Source organism: Athene noctua, chromosome 24 (genome assembly GCF_965140245.1).
Source record: "Athene noctua chromosome 24, bAthNoc1.hap1.1, whole genome shotgun sequence".
Taxonomy (NCBI): Eukaryota; Metazoa; Chordata; class Aves; order Strigiformes; family Strigidae; genus Athene; species Athene noctua.
The window spans coordinates 4,762,600-4,777,858 of record NC_134060.1 but is presented as its reverse complement, the minus strand read 5'-3'; the positions used below and the strand labels follow the sequence as shown (position 1 = coordinate 4,777,858).

Genomic DNA, 15,259 nt, shown 5'->3' with positions numbered 1-15,259 from the left:
GCTCTTGGCTCCAGCGTGAATCTGGGATGTCTGGAGGGGCGCAGCTGTGGCTAGGGCTGACTTGGTGCCTCTGCTTTTTTGGGGTACCAGCCCTTGAAAATCATCTGGGAGTGGGGGGACGGCGTATTCCTGAGCATTGTGCTGGTTTACTCCCCTAAAAGACAGGGGAATCTCAATCCCAGATCTGCTTTCCCGGGCAGCTTGCCTGCCCCCAGTGAGGAGACCACAGGCCCCTGCACTTCCCTCTGCCAGCAAGCTACAGAGCCGAGGGAGCTCCTGGAGGGTGAGGACCCCCCCTCTGCTGCTGCTCCCTGGCCCAGGGTTTAGCTCAGTGCAGGGAGGAGAAGCCCAGCAGTGGGCTCAATCCTGTGCGGGCGCTGCCAGAGCCCTTTCTGTGAGCAGCAGTTTCCGACGGAGGAGCTGCTGCAGCTGGGGCAGTCTCTGGGGCTCGGCTGTGCCTCGGTGCTCTGGCCTTGGCCCCAGCCTTTGATGTGTTTGCCTGTCTGTCTCCTCCATGGGGCTCGGCACCGGATCACAGCTGGCCGGGCTCTGGCTTCACAGGAGCCCCCGTCTCCAAAGACCTATTTAATTTTCTCCTTCAAGGTGGTGTTAGCAACACCCAGAAGATGCTGCCGGCTGCCTTGGACGAGTGGGCTGCGTGTCCTTTCCACCACTGACGTCAGCTTCTCTCCCTTAATTCCCCCTCTGGGACCCAAGCAAGTGCAGGCGCTGCCAGCTCTGATCAGCGTTAACAGCCTGCTCTCCCAGTGTGTGGCAGCGCTCTGCCGTGCCAATGTCACCCCCGACTCGCGCTGCCTGCCTTCGCCAAGCAGCCATGGGTGGTGGGAGAGCACTACCCTCTTCCAACTCCCTGGGAAGGGCCTGCTGCCAGCAGAGAGTCCCCATTTCTTGCACGTAGGTGTGCTGAGATGGCAGCTCAGCCCCTGTAGAAATGGCTGACTCCTTCTCTCTCGCTCTCTTTCTGCCTTTTTTTTTTTTTTTTTTTTTTTTCCCTCCTCCCTGCCTTTGCTGTTGCCTACGCGGTTGTGTGGGGAAGGCAAGCGGCTCCCGTGCTGCGGATGGCTTTATCTGTAACTCTTCCATCTGCTCACAGCAGCTCACAAATAACCACGGGGTGCCAGAGGAATTATGTATTTGGAGCTCAAGTTTCTGCAGTCTGGCAGGGCAGCAGCTCTGCGCTGGGCTCATCCGCTCCCGCAAAGGCCAGCGCCTGCATGTGGAGGGCTTAAGGCAGCCGGCGCAGAGCTGGGGCTGCGGCCAGGGCCAAATTACTCTCCCCAGTGCTGTCTCTAGGCCAGGCTGAGTTAGACAAAGCCCCAGCCTTGAGCCAGCGTGGGAGCACGCTCCTCTGCGAGCTGCCATGGGCGAGCAGAGGGTGCTGCCACCCTGGGGTCCTACACCCCAGCCAGGCACCCAAAGGGGCGTGAAGCTGCTTGCTGCATCGGCTGTTGCTAAGCTGGGAGGCTGCAGGATGCTCGAGACAGACCCGCTTTCCACCCTCCTGCTTGCTGTCTCCCACCCAGAGCAGCGCCTTGGGACGGGCTCTTTTCCCCGGGAAGCACCGGCCGATGCCGCCTGGAGCCGTGGCTCCCGTGGTGGCCGGGGCCGATGCTCCGCAGCCCGAGCCATACCGGGAAATGCCTCCTGCTGCCTTCGGCATTTGGTAAAATGCTTACGAGCAAGGCCGCGTTTTCTTCATTTCCTGCCTGCTCCTGCTTCCAAGGAAACAAAATCCCCCAAGCCAGGGCTGAGGTTTCTCATTTTAAATGTAACCCAGGCCAATAACCAGAGCTGCTCAGCCCTCCCCATGGCCCGGCCTTCCCAGCCTGCCCGCCCCGATGGCGCAGGGAGGATGTTGGGGCTTGTGCTCCCCGCTGGGACGGACCCATCACGGGCACCCCAGTAAACCACTGGGAGCAGAGACCTGGCCCTGGGCTGTGGTGTGGGCGATGGGCAGCCCTTGGCTCTGCCCCAGGCAGGTCAGTCGGCATTCAGGGCGCTGCTGGGAGGTTTTAGGGGTAGCGCTGACCTCCCTCTGTCCTCCGAGCTGGCAAAAGCCCCCTTGGCTTTGACACCAGGGTGAGGGGAGGGAGGGCTCTCGCCTGGCGGGGCCTGGCCCTGGCTTTGCCGCGGCTCCTGCCAGCGCTCGCGCCCGGTGACCCTGCTCCCGGCGAGGTGGCAAAGGGTTTGGAGCTGTAACCGAGCCTGGCTGCTGCCAACGGGGCAGGGGCTGCCCGCAGGAGGGAAGAGGAGAAAAACCTGCCCGCAGCCCCCTGCCCTCGCTGCAGCACAGCCAGGCTTTGGAGGCAAGAGGCTGCCTGTGGTTTACAGCATCTGCTGGGAGCCTCAGTGCCGGGCAGGGGGTGCCTGGGGAGGGCTGGGCCTGCCAGATGTGTGTGCACAGCTGGGGCGATGCTGTGCCCACGCCTTTATCCCACTCACAGTCTCTTAGCTCATATTTTAACCTCAAAGCTGGGCCCCTCGGTCCCCCCCGAGCCTCTCCTGCACATCGACGGCGTGGGGGTGGCTGCTCGGCACTCGGGCGCCTTCTTGGATGGATTTGACTATTTTTTATACCTCCGCTTTCTGCATCTTTCTCCACCAAAAAAGGGAGCAGGCTGGGCCCTGCTGCGGGCTGTTTATCTCCCCCCTCAGTGGCGCCTGCTCCGTCCCTCAGAGGCCTGGAGCAGCCGGGAACATCTCCGGACTCGCTGGTGTGCCGAGAGAGCAACCAGCACGGCGGCAGGGTTGGGGTCCCGGCTTCCTCCAGCCCCTCGGCTCTCCTCATCCATCCTGGCAGGAGGGACTCGGACACAGGTAGGAGCCAGAGGGTGCGTTTCCCAGCTGGGAAGCCGCACGTTGAGCGATGGCCACTGTGGTGTCTGGTGGCAGCAGGGGATGGGACTGCGAGGGGTGACGTTCTCAGGGGACCCATGGTGGTGGGTACGAGGGCTCCCCAAATTGCTGGTTGTGGTGGGAGCCAGGCACAAGTGACCCCTTAGCCTGATGTGGTGTGATGCTGCTGGGTTGGGGTGAGCTCACAGCGACAGTCCAGCATCAAATCCCACCACAACACCCCTGCCAGGAGCTGGGGGCTGCAGCCCTGTGCCCACCCCACACTGAGGGGGGTCCCACAGACCTGCACGGGGCTGCCTTTATGCCACATGCTTGCACACCCCACAACAACCCCCAGCGTGTCACCCTGCCCCCCGGGGAAGGGACAGGGACCCCAGGGAGCAGGACAAACCGACTGGGCTTGCCCGCCATGGAGAACCAAAGGGGCTGTGGCTGCTCCCTCTGAAGACATCAGCAGGGGAAACACAAGGGAAGGAAAAGCTATTTACGCTGCTGTACGATGTTGACATAAGAACAACCAGGTATAAACTGCCCATGAATAAAGCAGGGCTGGGAATTACCAGATTTTTCACTGCCGAGGGAGGTAGGCTCAGAAATTATTCCCTGGCTGAGGGATGGAGAGACCTGAGCTCAGCCCTGGGCCATGACAGACGTCTCCAACCCCCCCAGCTTTGCTCCTTTCCCCCTGGCTTAACAGGGGGACCCCAAATTTCCCAACCCCCTCTCCAGCACTGAGCCCAGCCCCTGGAGAGCGGGAGACGTCACTCTGCGAGTCCTTCAGCCTCTCCCGAGCCCCATCTCCCCTCGACGCTTGCTGCCATAACCCCTTTCCAAGTGCTCAGCTCGGCCGAGAAGTGGAAGGAAAATCTTTTATTTCCTTTGCAATAAACAACACCAACCCTCCGGGCTGCCACCAGGTCCCCGAGCCCAAGGTGAAGCCAAGCCTCGGGGGCCGGCACGCATCCTGCACCGCCCGCACCGCAGCACCCGGCCGGGCTCTGGCTGCTCTTCAGCCCTGGGCTCTGCCACATCCCGGCGTGTCTGCGGATGCACAAATGCCTGTAAGAAACCTGCTGCTCCCTGACTGGGGTGGGCAGGGGCACGGGGGGCTCTCGGGGCGCAGAGCCCTGCTACCGGAGGGGACGAGCTGCCCTAATTAGCTTTTGCCATCGTTAACCCTGCCTTCCCTGGGACGAGCGCTGCATGCAACAGCAACAATGGCCATCCCAGACTCTATCTGGGGGGGGGCTCTTGCAGCATGGACACCTCAGTGCAGGGCGGGGGGGGCCTGGGCAGAGCCCTGAGCCCACCCTGTGCCACCTTCTCCCGGAGAGGGGCTGGGGTGCAGGCAGCTGCCCGTGATCTTGCTGCGATGGAGGCAGCAAGAACAGCACGAGGCTGGATACAGCCCCTCTGCCTGCTGGGTGCGGGAAGATGAGGATGAGGATGGCCAGGGCCTTCGGTGCTGCTCCCCCAGGGCCGGCTCCTGCTAACAGGATGTGATGGGTGGGGGCAGCGCTGTCGCTTGGGATTTCTTACCCGGGCGCAGGGAAACGGAGCGGGGAGAAGGCCCTGCTTGGACTCGGGGTGACCTCAACCTGCCCCCCCCCCCCCCCCCGGGAGGCACCATCCCAACCCATCCCCTCCCCAGCATCAAACAGCCGCACCTCGTACCACAAATTACTTTTATTCGCCCCCTTCACGGTTGTAAACAAGAAGCAGCCCCCCCCACCCCCTGCTCTGCAGCACCCACCAAGGGGTCCCGGTCCCAAGGGGCCTCTTTGCATCCATCCCCCCCCCCCCCCCCCCAAAAAAAAAAGTGCAAATCCAGTCCCTGTGCAAAGAAAGGCGTTGGGGGGTGGGAGGACACAGCCCTGGGTGCCACGGTGAGGGGGGGGCAGCACCCAGGGGACCCCCAAGGTGTTGTGTTTGGGGGCACAGAGCCTCTGGCAGCACCCTCTGCCCGACGGCAGCGAGCACTAGAGGGCAGCAAGCCCCAGCGCTGGGCCGGCGGGAGGGCGGCATTCAAATCATATTAAATAATAATTAAAAAATAATAAATGAACGGATGGACGACTGGGAGAAGGGGGTGGGTTTGAGTCCCTCCTCCTCCAGCACACGAGTCTCACCTCCCCTTCCCCAAACGTACAAAATATATTTTAACTATCTGAGGTAAATAACGAGGCTGTAAAAAAAGCAAAAGGGGAGTGAACGTTCCCGGTATCAGCCTCCCTTAAAAAAATAAAGCATCATAAATAGTTTTAAAGAAAATATGAGGATCTCCCCCCCCCCTCTCTCTCTCATGCACACGCATAAATATAGATTATATTATGGATAAAAAATATGTTTTTCTCCCCTGTAAATTCAAAAAAGTGGAAAAATAGATGAAGAGAAGGGGTTGTACCCAAAAGGACGGGGCTGGGAAGAGCTGCTTGTTTCCGAGAGCTCCTGTGATGTGTCTCTGGCAATGAAAAGGAGAGAGGGAAAAAAAAAAAAAAAAAATCCTCCAGCTGCAATCGGTAAGTGAAAGGTGCAGGGAGGCTGGGGAGGGGAGGACGTGTCAGACGTCACTGGGGGAGCGGGACCGGAAAGGCATGGTGGCGGAGAAGCACCCGCAGCACACGGTCCACAGCACTTTCTGGATCTCCTGGTTCCTGAAGGCGTAAATGACGGGGTTGATCATGGAGTTGTAGGTGGCGGGGAGGAGGGTGACGTAGGTGTAGAGGGCCGGGTAGCTGTAATCCCCCAGGAGACAGTAAATGGCGAAGGGCAGCCAGCACGAAGCGAAGGTGCCCAGGATGACGGCCAAGGTGGCGATGCCTTTTCGGGTGGTGACGTAGTGGGAACTGGCCAGGAAATGTCTCTGGACGGCGATCTGGTGGGCGTGCCGGCAGACGATCTTACAGATCTGCACGTAGAGCTGCAGCATCACCGCAAAGACCATGAAGAAGGAGACGGAGAGGATGATGAGGTGGTTCTTCATCAGGGGCTTGACGATGCTGCAGGCAGAGGGCTCCTTCAGGCAGTTCCAGCCCATGATGGGCAGGAGCCCGTAGCAGATGGAGGCTCCCCAGGTGAGGATCAACATGATGTAAGTCCTGGTGACTGTCCTCTCCGAGTAGTAGGTGAGGGCGTTGTAGAGGGACAGGTAGCGGTCGATGGTGATGGTCAGCAAGCTGCTGACGCTGGCCGTGAAGGAGGTGACCAGGAGCCCCACCGTGAGCAAACTGATGGCCTCTGACGGGATGAAGTAGACAAAGGCAAAATGCAGGATCAACCCCAAACCGGCCAGGAGGTCGGCCGTGGCCAAGCTGCCAATGAGGAGGAACATGGGAGCCCGGAAAGTTGGGGTGTAGAAGATGACCACCACCACCACGGCGTTCTCACAGGAGATGATGGTCCCGGAGATACAGAGGACGACGTCCCACGGGTTCAGGGCGAGGGGCTGCACCACCGACTCCAGGTCCAAGGAGCCGCCGCTGCCGTTCCTGGCCGCCGACCAGCCCTGCGGGCCTTCGCTGGAGTTGGGGGGCCCTTTCTCCATCATGCTGCCGGAGGCCGACCTGCCGCAGCCGAAAGCAAGAGCAGCCCCCCCTCAGCACCCGCTGCCCGCAATGGGCACCCACCCGAGCTGTCCCCATGCCCCCCAGCCAGGGACAATCCTGCCTCCCCGCCCCCCCAAAGTTGTCTCTGGGAGCAGGGGCAGAGAGGGGTGTGTTAAGAGGGTGCTTGATCTTTGTTCCGAGGGGATTTTTCTGGGCAAGGTGGTTTGGTTTCAATTCTTTCGCAAGCAAAGAAAAATAAATAAATATGGGAATAAAGTCAGGGGGGGGACACCCAAGCTCAGCCCGCTCCTGCCTGCCTCAGCTGCTGGGGCTGGCACCCTGCGTGATTTCGGCGGGTAAATACCGGGGAGTGGGACCAGCCCTGGCTCCCCCCACGCCCCCACCCCCCAAGGGCCAAGCTAACGGGGCTGCCCCAGCAGCAGGTGCTGGGGGTGGCCCTGCTGCCCCGGGACCAGCACCCCGGTGGGGAGAGGCGCCCTCCCGGCCCCACCATACATCCCCCACCCAGGGGGATCCCCCTCTTGCCTTGGGGGGGGGTATGTGTCTTCCCCCCCTCCGCAACGTTGAGGTTGGCGGGGGGGGAGGGGGGGGGGATGCACGGCTGCCCCTCACCCTTTTTCCCCCAGCGCTGTGCTTTGCCCGAGCGGATTCACCCCCCACCCCGGTGTCCGTGTCCCCCTCCCGGTGCCGGTGTGTCCCCCCCCCCCCCCGCCGCGGTGCCAGACACTCACCTGCCGGGATGCTCGGCCCGGGCTGCGCTGGGGGCCCGCAGCCATGGGCGCCGCCGAGTTATAGTGACCGAGCCCCGCCGGGGGGGGGGGGGGGGGGGATGATGTGGGGGGGGTTGTGTGTGTGGGGTGTATGTGTAGGGTTGGGGGGGGGGGTGTGTGTGACTCACCATCGCTCCCCCCCCCCTCCCCGTAGCATCGTTCTCCCCGCCGTGACGTCAATACGTGCCGGAGCCAATCAGCGCCCCGCGGAGGCGCGCGCCGCATAGTAATCACGCTGGGGATGGAGCAGCCCATTCATAAAAAACTGACACACACACAGACACCCCCCCCTACCCCCCCCCAAAACACACCGCCCCCGGGACACCCCCCTCAGCCCGGGTCCCCCCGCCCCGCCCTTGCGGGGCCGTGATGCAGAGGAGGGAGGGGCCCCCGCCCCCCACTGCAGAGGTTTGGGGGCTCCGCTGGGCGGGGGGGGGGGGGGAGGGGGGGGGGAGGGGGTGAAGCTGGATTCTCCCCCGCACAGGCGGGGGTGCGCAGCCCCCCCCCGGCGGGTCCGGCTTTCCCACGCGGGGCTGAATAATTCATGGCCCGGAGAAGCGGGAAGGGCTGGCCTGGGGGGGGGGGGGGAGCTGCGGGAAGGGCGGCTGGCGGGGAGCCTTCCTCCCCGGGGGGGGCAGGAGGAGGAGGAGGAGGAGGAGGAGGCGTGCACCCCCCCGGGACCCTCCCCCGCCCCGGTTCCGCGCATCCCGGTGCGTTTCGGTCCTTCCCGGGCAACCTGCCCCCGCCGCGGGGGGGGGGGGGGTTTGGCCGGTCCTGGCCCCGCTGTCACAGCGCGGGGGGGGCCCGGGGGGGGGTCCGGGTCGGGCTGCGGCGCTGCCGAGACCCCGCGGGGGTCGGCGCATCCCGGTGCCCCTGGGCACGGCTGCAGCCCCCCCCCCCCGGAGCCCGGCCCAGCCCGAGCTGTCCGCGGCGCTGAACCCCCGGCACCGGGCCCGGGCGGGGGGGGCACGGGGGTGGGGACCGGCGGGGGGACCCGCCGCAGCCCCGGGGAGGGTCGCGGTGCCCTGGGCACGGGACTGGGATTGCGGGGGGGGGCGTGTGTGCAGTGGGGGGGTGTTCAACCGGCTGTGGGCATGGGGGCGGGGGGGTGCAGGGCCCAGTCAGGGAGGGCAGGGTGTGAACAGAGTGCAGTGTGTGCAGTGAGTGCAGTGTGTGCAGTGTGTGCAGTGAGTGCAGTGTGTGCAGTGTGTGCAGTGAGTGCAGTGAGTGCAGTGAGTGCAGTGTGTGCAGTGAGTGCAGTGAGTGCAGTGAGTGCAGTGTGTGCAGTGTGTGCAGTGAGTGCAGTGTGTGCAGTGTGTGCAGTGAGTGCAGTGAGTGCAGTGTGTGCAGTGTGTGCAGTGAGTGCAGTGTGTGCAGTGTGTGCAGTGTGTGCAGTGTGTGCAGTGAGTGCAGTGTGTGCAGTGTGTGCAGTGTGTGCAGTGAGTGCAGTGAGTGCAGTGTGTGCAGTGTGTGCAGTGAGGACACCGGGTGCACTGTACGCTGTGCAGTGAGTGCAGCGTGTGCAGCTTGTGCAGTGCACAGGCAGCGTGCAGCGAGTGCAGTGAGCACGGGGGGGTGCAGGGGGTGCAGTGAGGTCAGGGGGTGCAGTGAGCACGGGGGGGTGCAGGGGGTGCAGTGAGGTCAGGGGGTGCAGTGAGCACGGGGGGGTGCAGTGTCTGCAGTGAGCGCAGCGCATCCAGAGTGTCCGTGCGCGCTGCGGGGGGGGGCGCAGCTCCCGCCTCTCCGCCCCCCCCGAGCCCGGGGCAGCCCCGGCAGCGGGCAGGGGGCGGGGAGGGGCGGGGGGTGGATGCGGGTCGGTAGCGGGGCCCCCCCAGGGCCGGACCCCCGGGGCGGGGCGGGACGAGGCGGGGCCGCCCCTGCCCGCCCCCCCCGCCGGGGCCGCCTCCCGCGGGCGCGCATGTGCCCGCGGCTCCGCTCTCCCGGGAGCCCCGCGGTGCCGCAGCGCGACGCCTCCCGCCGGGACCGGGCCGAGCTGAGCCGGGCCGAGCTGAGCCGAGCCTGGCCGAGCCGAGCGTAACCGGGCCGGGCCATGGCCCCGCCGTGCGCCGGGGCGCTGCGCTGGGCGCTGCTTTGCGCGTTACTGTGCGCGCAGGGGCCCGCTCCCACCCGCGCAGGTACGGCCGGGGAGCGGGGGGGGACACGGCCGGGGCGGGGAAGGGGGGGCGAGGGGACTTTGCAGCTTTGGGGCAACCGAACTTTTTTTTTTTTTATTTGGGAGGGGGAGTGTTCCCCTCACCCCCGCTCCCCGCGGGACCCCCTCACCCCCGATGGGGCTGGGACCCCCCCGCCCCGTTCCCTCGGCTTGCGGGGAGAGGGGGCCCTGCTCCTGCTCCCAACCGGGGGGGCTGGGACCCCCAGGGCCGGGACAGGTGCCCTGAGCCGCTGCGGGGCAAGCGGGGTGCAGGTTTGATCTGCCGGGGGGGGGAATCTGGTGACTCGTGGCGGTTTCCCGGGGCGGGGGGGGGGGGGAGCGGAGCCGTCCCCCTCCTGCCCGGGGCTCCTGCAACTCCGGGCGTTCATTATGCAAACCCCAGGCTTGTTTGTGCTCCCCATCTCCCACACCCCCCGCTGCTCACCGGAGACATTTCCCCCCCCCCGCGGGAGCCACGCGTGTTCCCAGAGCACCCACAGCGATGGGGCTGCCCCCCCTTTTATTCCCCTCTCCCTCCCCACACCTGACGACAGGAGCGGGAGTTGACAACGTCGGGCTCAAACGTCTGTTCCTGTGCTTGCCGCGATAAAAATAACTTAAATTATAAACCTGCCTGAAACCCTTGTGAACAAAGTCCTACTTTCCCATTGGTTCCCCGCAGGTCTCGAAATGCTGGGGGGGGGCTCCGGCGTCGTGCCCACCACGCCGTAACCATGGCAATAGGCATCCCACTTGGTGCCTTACGCCACCAGTTACCCCCTTTGCTTTGGCACTGGGAGAAGGGAAGAGCCTCTGCTACCAGCCGAACACAAGGACCCGAAAAACTGGGGGGGTGCCACCCCCCAGCACCCTCCTCGCAAGGCCTGGGGGGGGGTTGTTTGTCCCTCAAGAGCCTGGGAACATGTCTCAGGGTGGGAAATGGCTCCCGGCTCTTTCCCGGGGTGGTGGAGAGGCGGGTGTGGGGTGCAGGGGGTGCAGGCAGGGCCCGGGCGCAGCCTCCCTCGCTGCCATCAGCGCTGTAAATTAATGATGAGCGTGCGTGTGTGGGGGAAGATCTCGTGGCAGAGCAGCTCCGTGAGCACCCAAGTGACTCACCGCCATTACCGGGGCGATGGGGAGCTTGGGTGGCGTTGGGGGTGTTGTCCTGTGGGACAGTTTTGGGGGGAGCAGAGGGGTGACGCTGCTCAGGGTAACCCCAACCAGGCTGCAGGGAGCAGCGGGGCCGGTGCTGCTGCCTCGTCTCTTTTAAACCTCCACCAAAAGATCCCGGCTTGGGGTGGGCTCATCCTGCGCGGGCCGTGGGGTGAGCTCCACGTGTCCTGGGTGGCCGTGGGTGCTGGGAGCTGTGGGGTGCGGGATGGTCCCTCTCTGGAGGGCTGGTGGTGCTCCAGTCCCCCGCAGCCTGGCGGGACGGGGCCGTTAGTGGGTTTGGTGCTGGGAGAGGTGCCTTCATCCCTCCCGCTGTACCCGGAGAAACCTCCTCCCTGGAGCGGAGTCCAGCCCCGACCCCGGCTGATGGGGAGGGGCGGATGCTGGTCCTGCCCTCACCCCTTTTCCCTCCATTTTGGCAGGAGGCTGCGATGAGTTGAGGTCCTGTGAGACGTGCACGGCCAGCACCGCCTCACACAACACCACCGGCTGCGTCTGGGTGGGCTGCGGGACCCCCGAAGAGCCAGGTGAGGGGGGGGCTCAGCTGTATGCGTGGAGGGCCCCCCACCAGCCTTCCCCATCCACAGCTGCTGGGTTGGGCCATGCCAGTATGGTGTCACCCGTCATTCCCGGAGCCCGAGCAGCGGGTGCTGCCCCGGGGTGTTTTGGTTGCAAAGGGACGTGGCTGTATCCTGGCCACAAGCTGGTGGGTGGCCCTGAGTGACTCCAGTCCTCCCAGTGACCAGGGCAGGGGAACCAGTATGGGGAGGGGACATGCCATGCTGGAGGATGGAGCAACAGAACATGGTCCCCTCCTGTCCCGGGGGGCTCACCCTGTGATGTCCAGCTTTGTGGGGCACCCGCTTGCCTGGCCCTGGGGGGCTGCAGCAGGGGCCGGAGGGACTGGGGGCATTGCTGGGCTGGGCTCCCCAGCTCGGGGCGAGCGTGGGCCAGCCCGGGGGGGGCTCAGGGGGAACCTCTGTGGCCACATCCAGCCCTGGCTAAGGCCCCTCATCCCCCGGGGGTGGCGATGAGGAGGAGGCTGGGCAGGGTGCGAGCCCCAGCTCGCAGCCCCTCAGGTGGGTGCCCACCACTGGGAACGAGTCCTCGCCATCCCAAACCCTCGGGTGCCCAGGGCAGCCCTGAGCCCAAATGGGCTGGTTTGTCTGGGGGGGGGTTCCCTGGGAAAACCCTGTTCCCGCAGGGACGGGGAGCTGCGTGCAGAGAGGGGCGGCAGCGCGGGAGACCTGTGTGCTCTACAACACCAGCACCCTGTGTCGAGGTAACCCCGCTCCCCCCCACCGTGAGAGCGGGTCCCCCAACACCCAGCAGCCTTCGGGACAGAGGTGCTGCCGTGGGTACAGGGGCCGTGGGGATGAAATCCCACCCCCAGGACAGGGACATGGGGTGGGGGGTGCCCGGCGATGGCCCTTGACCACCTTTTTCTCCCCTTCCTCCAGCAGCGCTGAAGTCCCCCACCGAAGAGCCTCCACGGTCCCATAGCAAGGAGCCGGTGACACACTCCCCACGTGAGCGGGTCGGGGGGGGGGGCAGAACGTGTTGGGATGGGGGGGGGGGTCCAGGTGTCCCAGGGGACAGTGATGAGTGGGATGGGACAAGCCGCTTCCCTCGTGTTTCGCATCCCTGGGGAGGGATGAGCAGAGCTGCCCTCGGGGTTGCACCCGTGGAGCTTCACCCTTGGCTGTGCCCCAGGAGGTGCCAGCGCTGTCCCCGGGGTCACAGCTCTGTCCCCGTCCCCCCTCCCTGCCCTCAGCAATGATGCCATGGGCTGCAGTGATGCCAGGGTGGGACTGGGGGGGTCGTAACACCCTGCAGCCCCCACAAGAACCAGCCCTGCTGCCATCCTTGCTGGGAAGTGCCATCTCCGGCCAGGCTGGAACAGGGGCTGGGAGCGGAGAAGGAGCCTCTTCCAGGAAGCGGGAACTGGAGAGCACTGGGCTAATTACAGCGGGTAACCGGAGCCCGGAGCCCTCTGAATTATTTATTCCACTGGGATCTTTTTGCCGCTGGCTCCTCTCCCACGAGGTGCCGGCTGCTCCGGTATGGGAAGGGGCTGAGCCTGTCCCGGCATCTGTGTGTTGGTGGGGACACCCCAGCCCTGGGCTGGGAAACAGCCATTCCGCCCTGTGCCGCCCCCAGCTCCGCTCTCCTTGGCGGGAGCATCAGTACCCAGGGATGCCAGCAGCACCCATAACCCCCTTGCCCCATTTTTAGGGACCACCACCACCAGCGCCCCGTTGACAGGCAGCCCCGAATTTCACCCTCCCGGCTTTGACACAGCCAGTTTCATCGGCGGCATCGTGCTGGTGCTCAGTGTCCAAGCCGTTGTCTTCTTCATCATCAAGTTCATCAAGTCGAAGGACAGCACCTACCAAACGCTGTAAGGCTCCCGCACCCCCGGCTGGGATTGGAGGGGGGGACACACACACCCCCACACCCGTGCTGGCTCACACTTGAGCCAGACGCACCCTTGAAGCCAAAAATGGGGGTCAGCCCCGGTGCGTGGGGCTCCGTGGCCCGTCTGGCCGTGTCCTGTCCTGCAGCTGAGTGTTGTCTCTCGTGGCTGTTTGTGCCGGTCCGTCCTCGCCCGGCGGGGGGGGAGGATTTGGGAGATGGAGGGGCTCGTCCTCCCCTGCCTGTCCCCTCGCCGGTGTCCGGCTGTCCTGCCGCCACCTCTGTCTGCTGCTGCCCGGCTGGATCCTGGCTCCAAGCCCTGTGGGGAGCGTGGGGGCCCCCCAGGTCCGTCCCTCTGAGGCTGAGCCAAGTGGAGGCCTGTGCTCTTCTCGTGCCCATGTGCCATGGGGCTCGCCGTGTCTAACGTGGGGGGCTGTGCCCCGTCTCTCTTTCCTTGCACGCTGCCAGAGAGGACAACCAGTAGGTTCTGGGTGCCGGTGGCGATGGGGAGGGGGCTGCCCCCCTGCACCCCGAGAGCTTCACCCTTCCCTCGCCCCTCCCCGGGGGGGGATGGCGTGGTGGTTCTCTCCTGGCTTGCATGAAGGGGGTTTCCCGGCTGGTTTGCTGTTTTCCTGGGAGTTGTTAGCAGAGGAAGGGAAAGGGGTGCCCCCCCCGAGCCCCCCTTTCATGCAGGGAGCCCCTGGCAGGATGCAGCCGATGCACGGCCCCTTCTGCCACCTGGGCGAGGTGCCCCCAACCCCCTCTCCCACCCCCCCCCCAGCCCCACAGCAGCAGGGTGCAGCCCCCCCCCCCCCCCTTTCCCCTGAGCACCCTCGGCAGGATGGGAGCTGCAGGGCCCAGTTTGGCCCCAGTTAGAGAGCACCCAGCGCCACCTCCCCACCCTAGGCACCCCCTGCCCCATTGCCTCCCTACAGCCTCGGGGTGTGCTAGGTGGGGGGGGGACTTGGGGTCCCCTCTTCCCCCAGTGGGCTCTCAGGTGATTTTTCTTTCAGCATTTTGGCTGGAGCACCCAGCCCCCTGCTCCCCCCTCCCCACCCCAGCCCCTGCCCACCCCGGCCCCCCCAGCCTCTGTGCCTGCCAGAGGAGCGGAGCCAGGGCCTTGCTGTGTGCTTTTGCTGTGCCTCTGTGTTGCCGTGGGGGTGTAAGGGCGGGGGTGTGTCCCCAGCACACCCCCCCCCCCCTCCCTGCACCTTTCTGTGTGTTGTTTTGGGGAGCGGGGTGCGTGTTGTGTGCCGTGGGGTGAGACTTGTAGCTCGGGCTGCCCCAATTAAACTCTGCGAGGTGGTTTCTGTCTCATGTCCGGGGGTGGGGGGTGTTCTGGGGTGGGGGTGCAGAGGGGGGCATGGCTGCAGAAAGCCTGTGCCCCCCATCCTTCCCCTGCAGTAGCTCCTACCCAACTCCCAGGTGTGGGGTCAACCCTTCCCTGTGGCACTGCCACCCACACAGGTGCAATGGGGGGGGGGGCACTGGGGACACCCTCCCTGCACCCCACTCCCTGGGGTCTACGAGGGGCTGGGCCACACACCCCCCACCCAGGGCAAAGCCACCTGGGCCCTTTCTGCTACGCGCTCTTCTCTGTCCGCTGCACCAGGATCTGAGGCCACCGCGCCCCGGGCTGGGGAGATGCTGCCCTCGACCTCCCTGGGGCAGGCGAAGAGGCCAGTGCTGCCGGTGTCCCCGCCCGCTGCTGGTGTCCCTGCCCGCTGCCGGACTGTCCCCCCACCTCTGTGGCTGCAGGGGCCCCACACCACAACTATGCAAAGCTGGCTCTGCCCCAGGGGACACCAGGGAGGGACACGTCACCCAGGCCTGACCCCTGTCCCTGGTGCGGCCGGGGGTGCTCCGGGGCAGGGGGGTTGCACCCAGCGTGGCTGCGGTTGTACCCTCCAGCTGCTCCCCGAGCGGGGGCCCAGAGCAGGGTGGAGGGGTGCAGCTGGGCAAGGGGGGGCCCATCCAGTCCTAAATCCCAGCCTTGGGGTCCCCCTGCCCTGTGCTCACCCGTACCCCGGGGGACCCAGGGCACCCCAGAGGGTCAGAGGACACGTGGCCAGGGCTGGCGGTGGGGGTGCCCCTTTGCTGTGCCTGAGCCGGTGCAGGGGGGACAGAGACCCAATAAAGGATTTTCCTCTTATTCCTGGTGTCTGTGTGATTGTCACCCGTCATTCCTGGAGCCCGAGCAGCGGGTGCTGCCCCGGGGTGTTTTGGTTGCAAAGGGACGTGGCTGTATCCTGGCCACAAGCTGGTGGGTGGCCCTGAGTGACTCCAGTCCTCCCAGTGACCAGGGCAGG

The 15,259-nt window shown here is 65.3% G+C and overlaps 2 protein-coding genes across 6 annotated transcripts; one reads left to right on the top strand and one right to left on the bottom strand.

The window, feature by feature from the left end:
• Positions 1-5,398: 5,398 nt before the first annotated feature.
• GPR3 (G protein-coupled receptor 3) lies at positions 5,399-7,247 on the bottom strand. The gene is made up of 2 exons (XM_074926168.1): positions 7,175-7,247; positions 5,399-6,440 (listed from the first exon to the last, which is right to left on the bottom strand). Exon 2 carries the CDS (start codon positions 6,422-6,424, stop codon positions 5,438-5,440), a length of 987 nt encoding a protein of 328 aa, XP_074782269.1. The 5' UTR covers positions 6,425-6,440; positions 7,175-7,247; the 3' UTR covers positions 5,399-5,437.
• Positions 7,248-9,127: 1,880 nt separating this feature from the next.
• CD164L2 (CD164 molecule like 2) lies at positions 9,128-15,074 on the top strand. Of its 5 annotated transcripts, none has more exons than XM_074926096.1 (6): positions 9,128-9,348; positions 10,958-11,062; positions 11,740-11,817; positions 11,996-12,064; positions 12,771-12,936; positions 14,563-15,074. In XM_074926096.1, exons 1-6 carry the CDS (start codon positions 9,264-9,266, stop codon positions 14,567-14,569), a joined length of 510 nt encoding a protein of 169 aa, XP_074782197.1. In that variant the 5' UTR covers positions 9,128-9,263; the 3' UTR covers positions 14,570-15,074. The 5 variants fall into 5 exon arrangements, with proteins under 5 accessions (XP_074782197.1, XP_074782195.1, XP_074782194.1 ...); XM_074926094.1 differs by lacking the exon at positions 14,563-15,074 and adding an exon at positions 13,419-13,723 and having other exon boundaries at positions 11,999-12,064; XM_074926093.1 differs by lacking the exon at positions 14,563-15,074 and adding an exon at positions 13,419-13,723.
• Positions 15,075-15,259: the final 185 nt, after the last annotated feature.

Excerpts from the sequence above, each read along its gene's own strand:
- GPR3 (XM_074926168.1), bottom strand. The coding sequence starts at position 6,424 with ATGATGGAGAAAGGGCCCCCCAACTCCAGCGAAGGCCCGCAGGGCTGG.
- CD164L2 (XM_074926093.1), top strand. The coding sequence starts at position 9,264 with ATGGCCCCGCCGTGCGCCGGGGCGCTGCGCTGGGCGCTGCTTTGCGCG. Across the intron at positions 9,349-10,957 it reads GCCCGCTCCCACCCGCGCAG|GAGGCTGCGATGAGTTGAGG; the intron begins GTACGGCCGGGG and ends CCATTTTGGCAG. Across the intron at positions 11,063-11,739 it reads CGGGACCCCCGAAGAGCCAG|GGACGGGGAGCTGCGTGCAG; the intron begins GTGAGGGGGGGG and ends CTGTTCCCGCAG.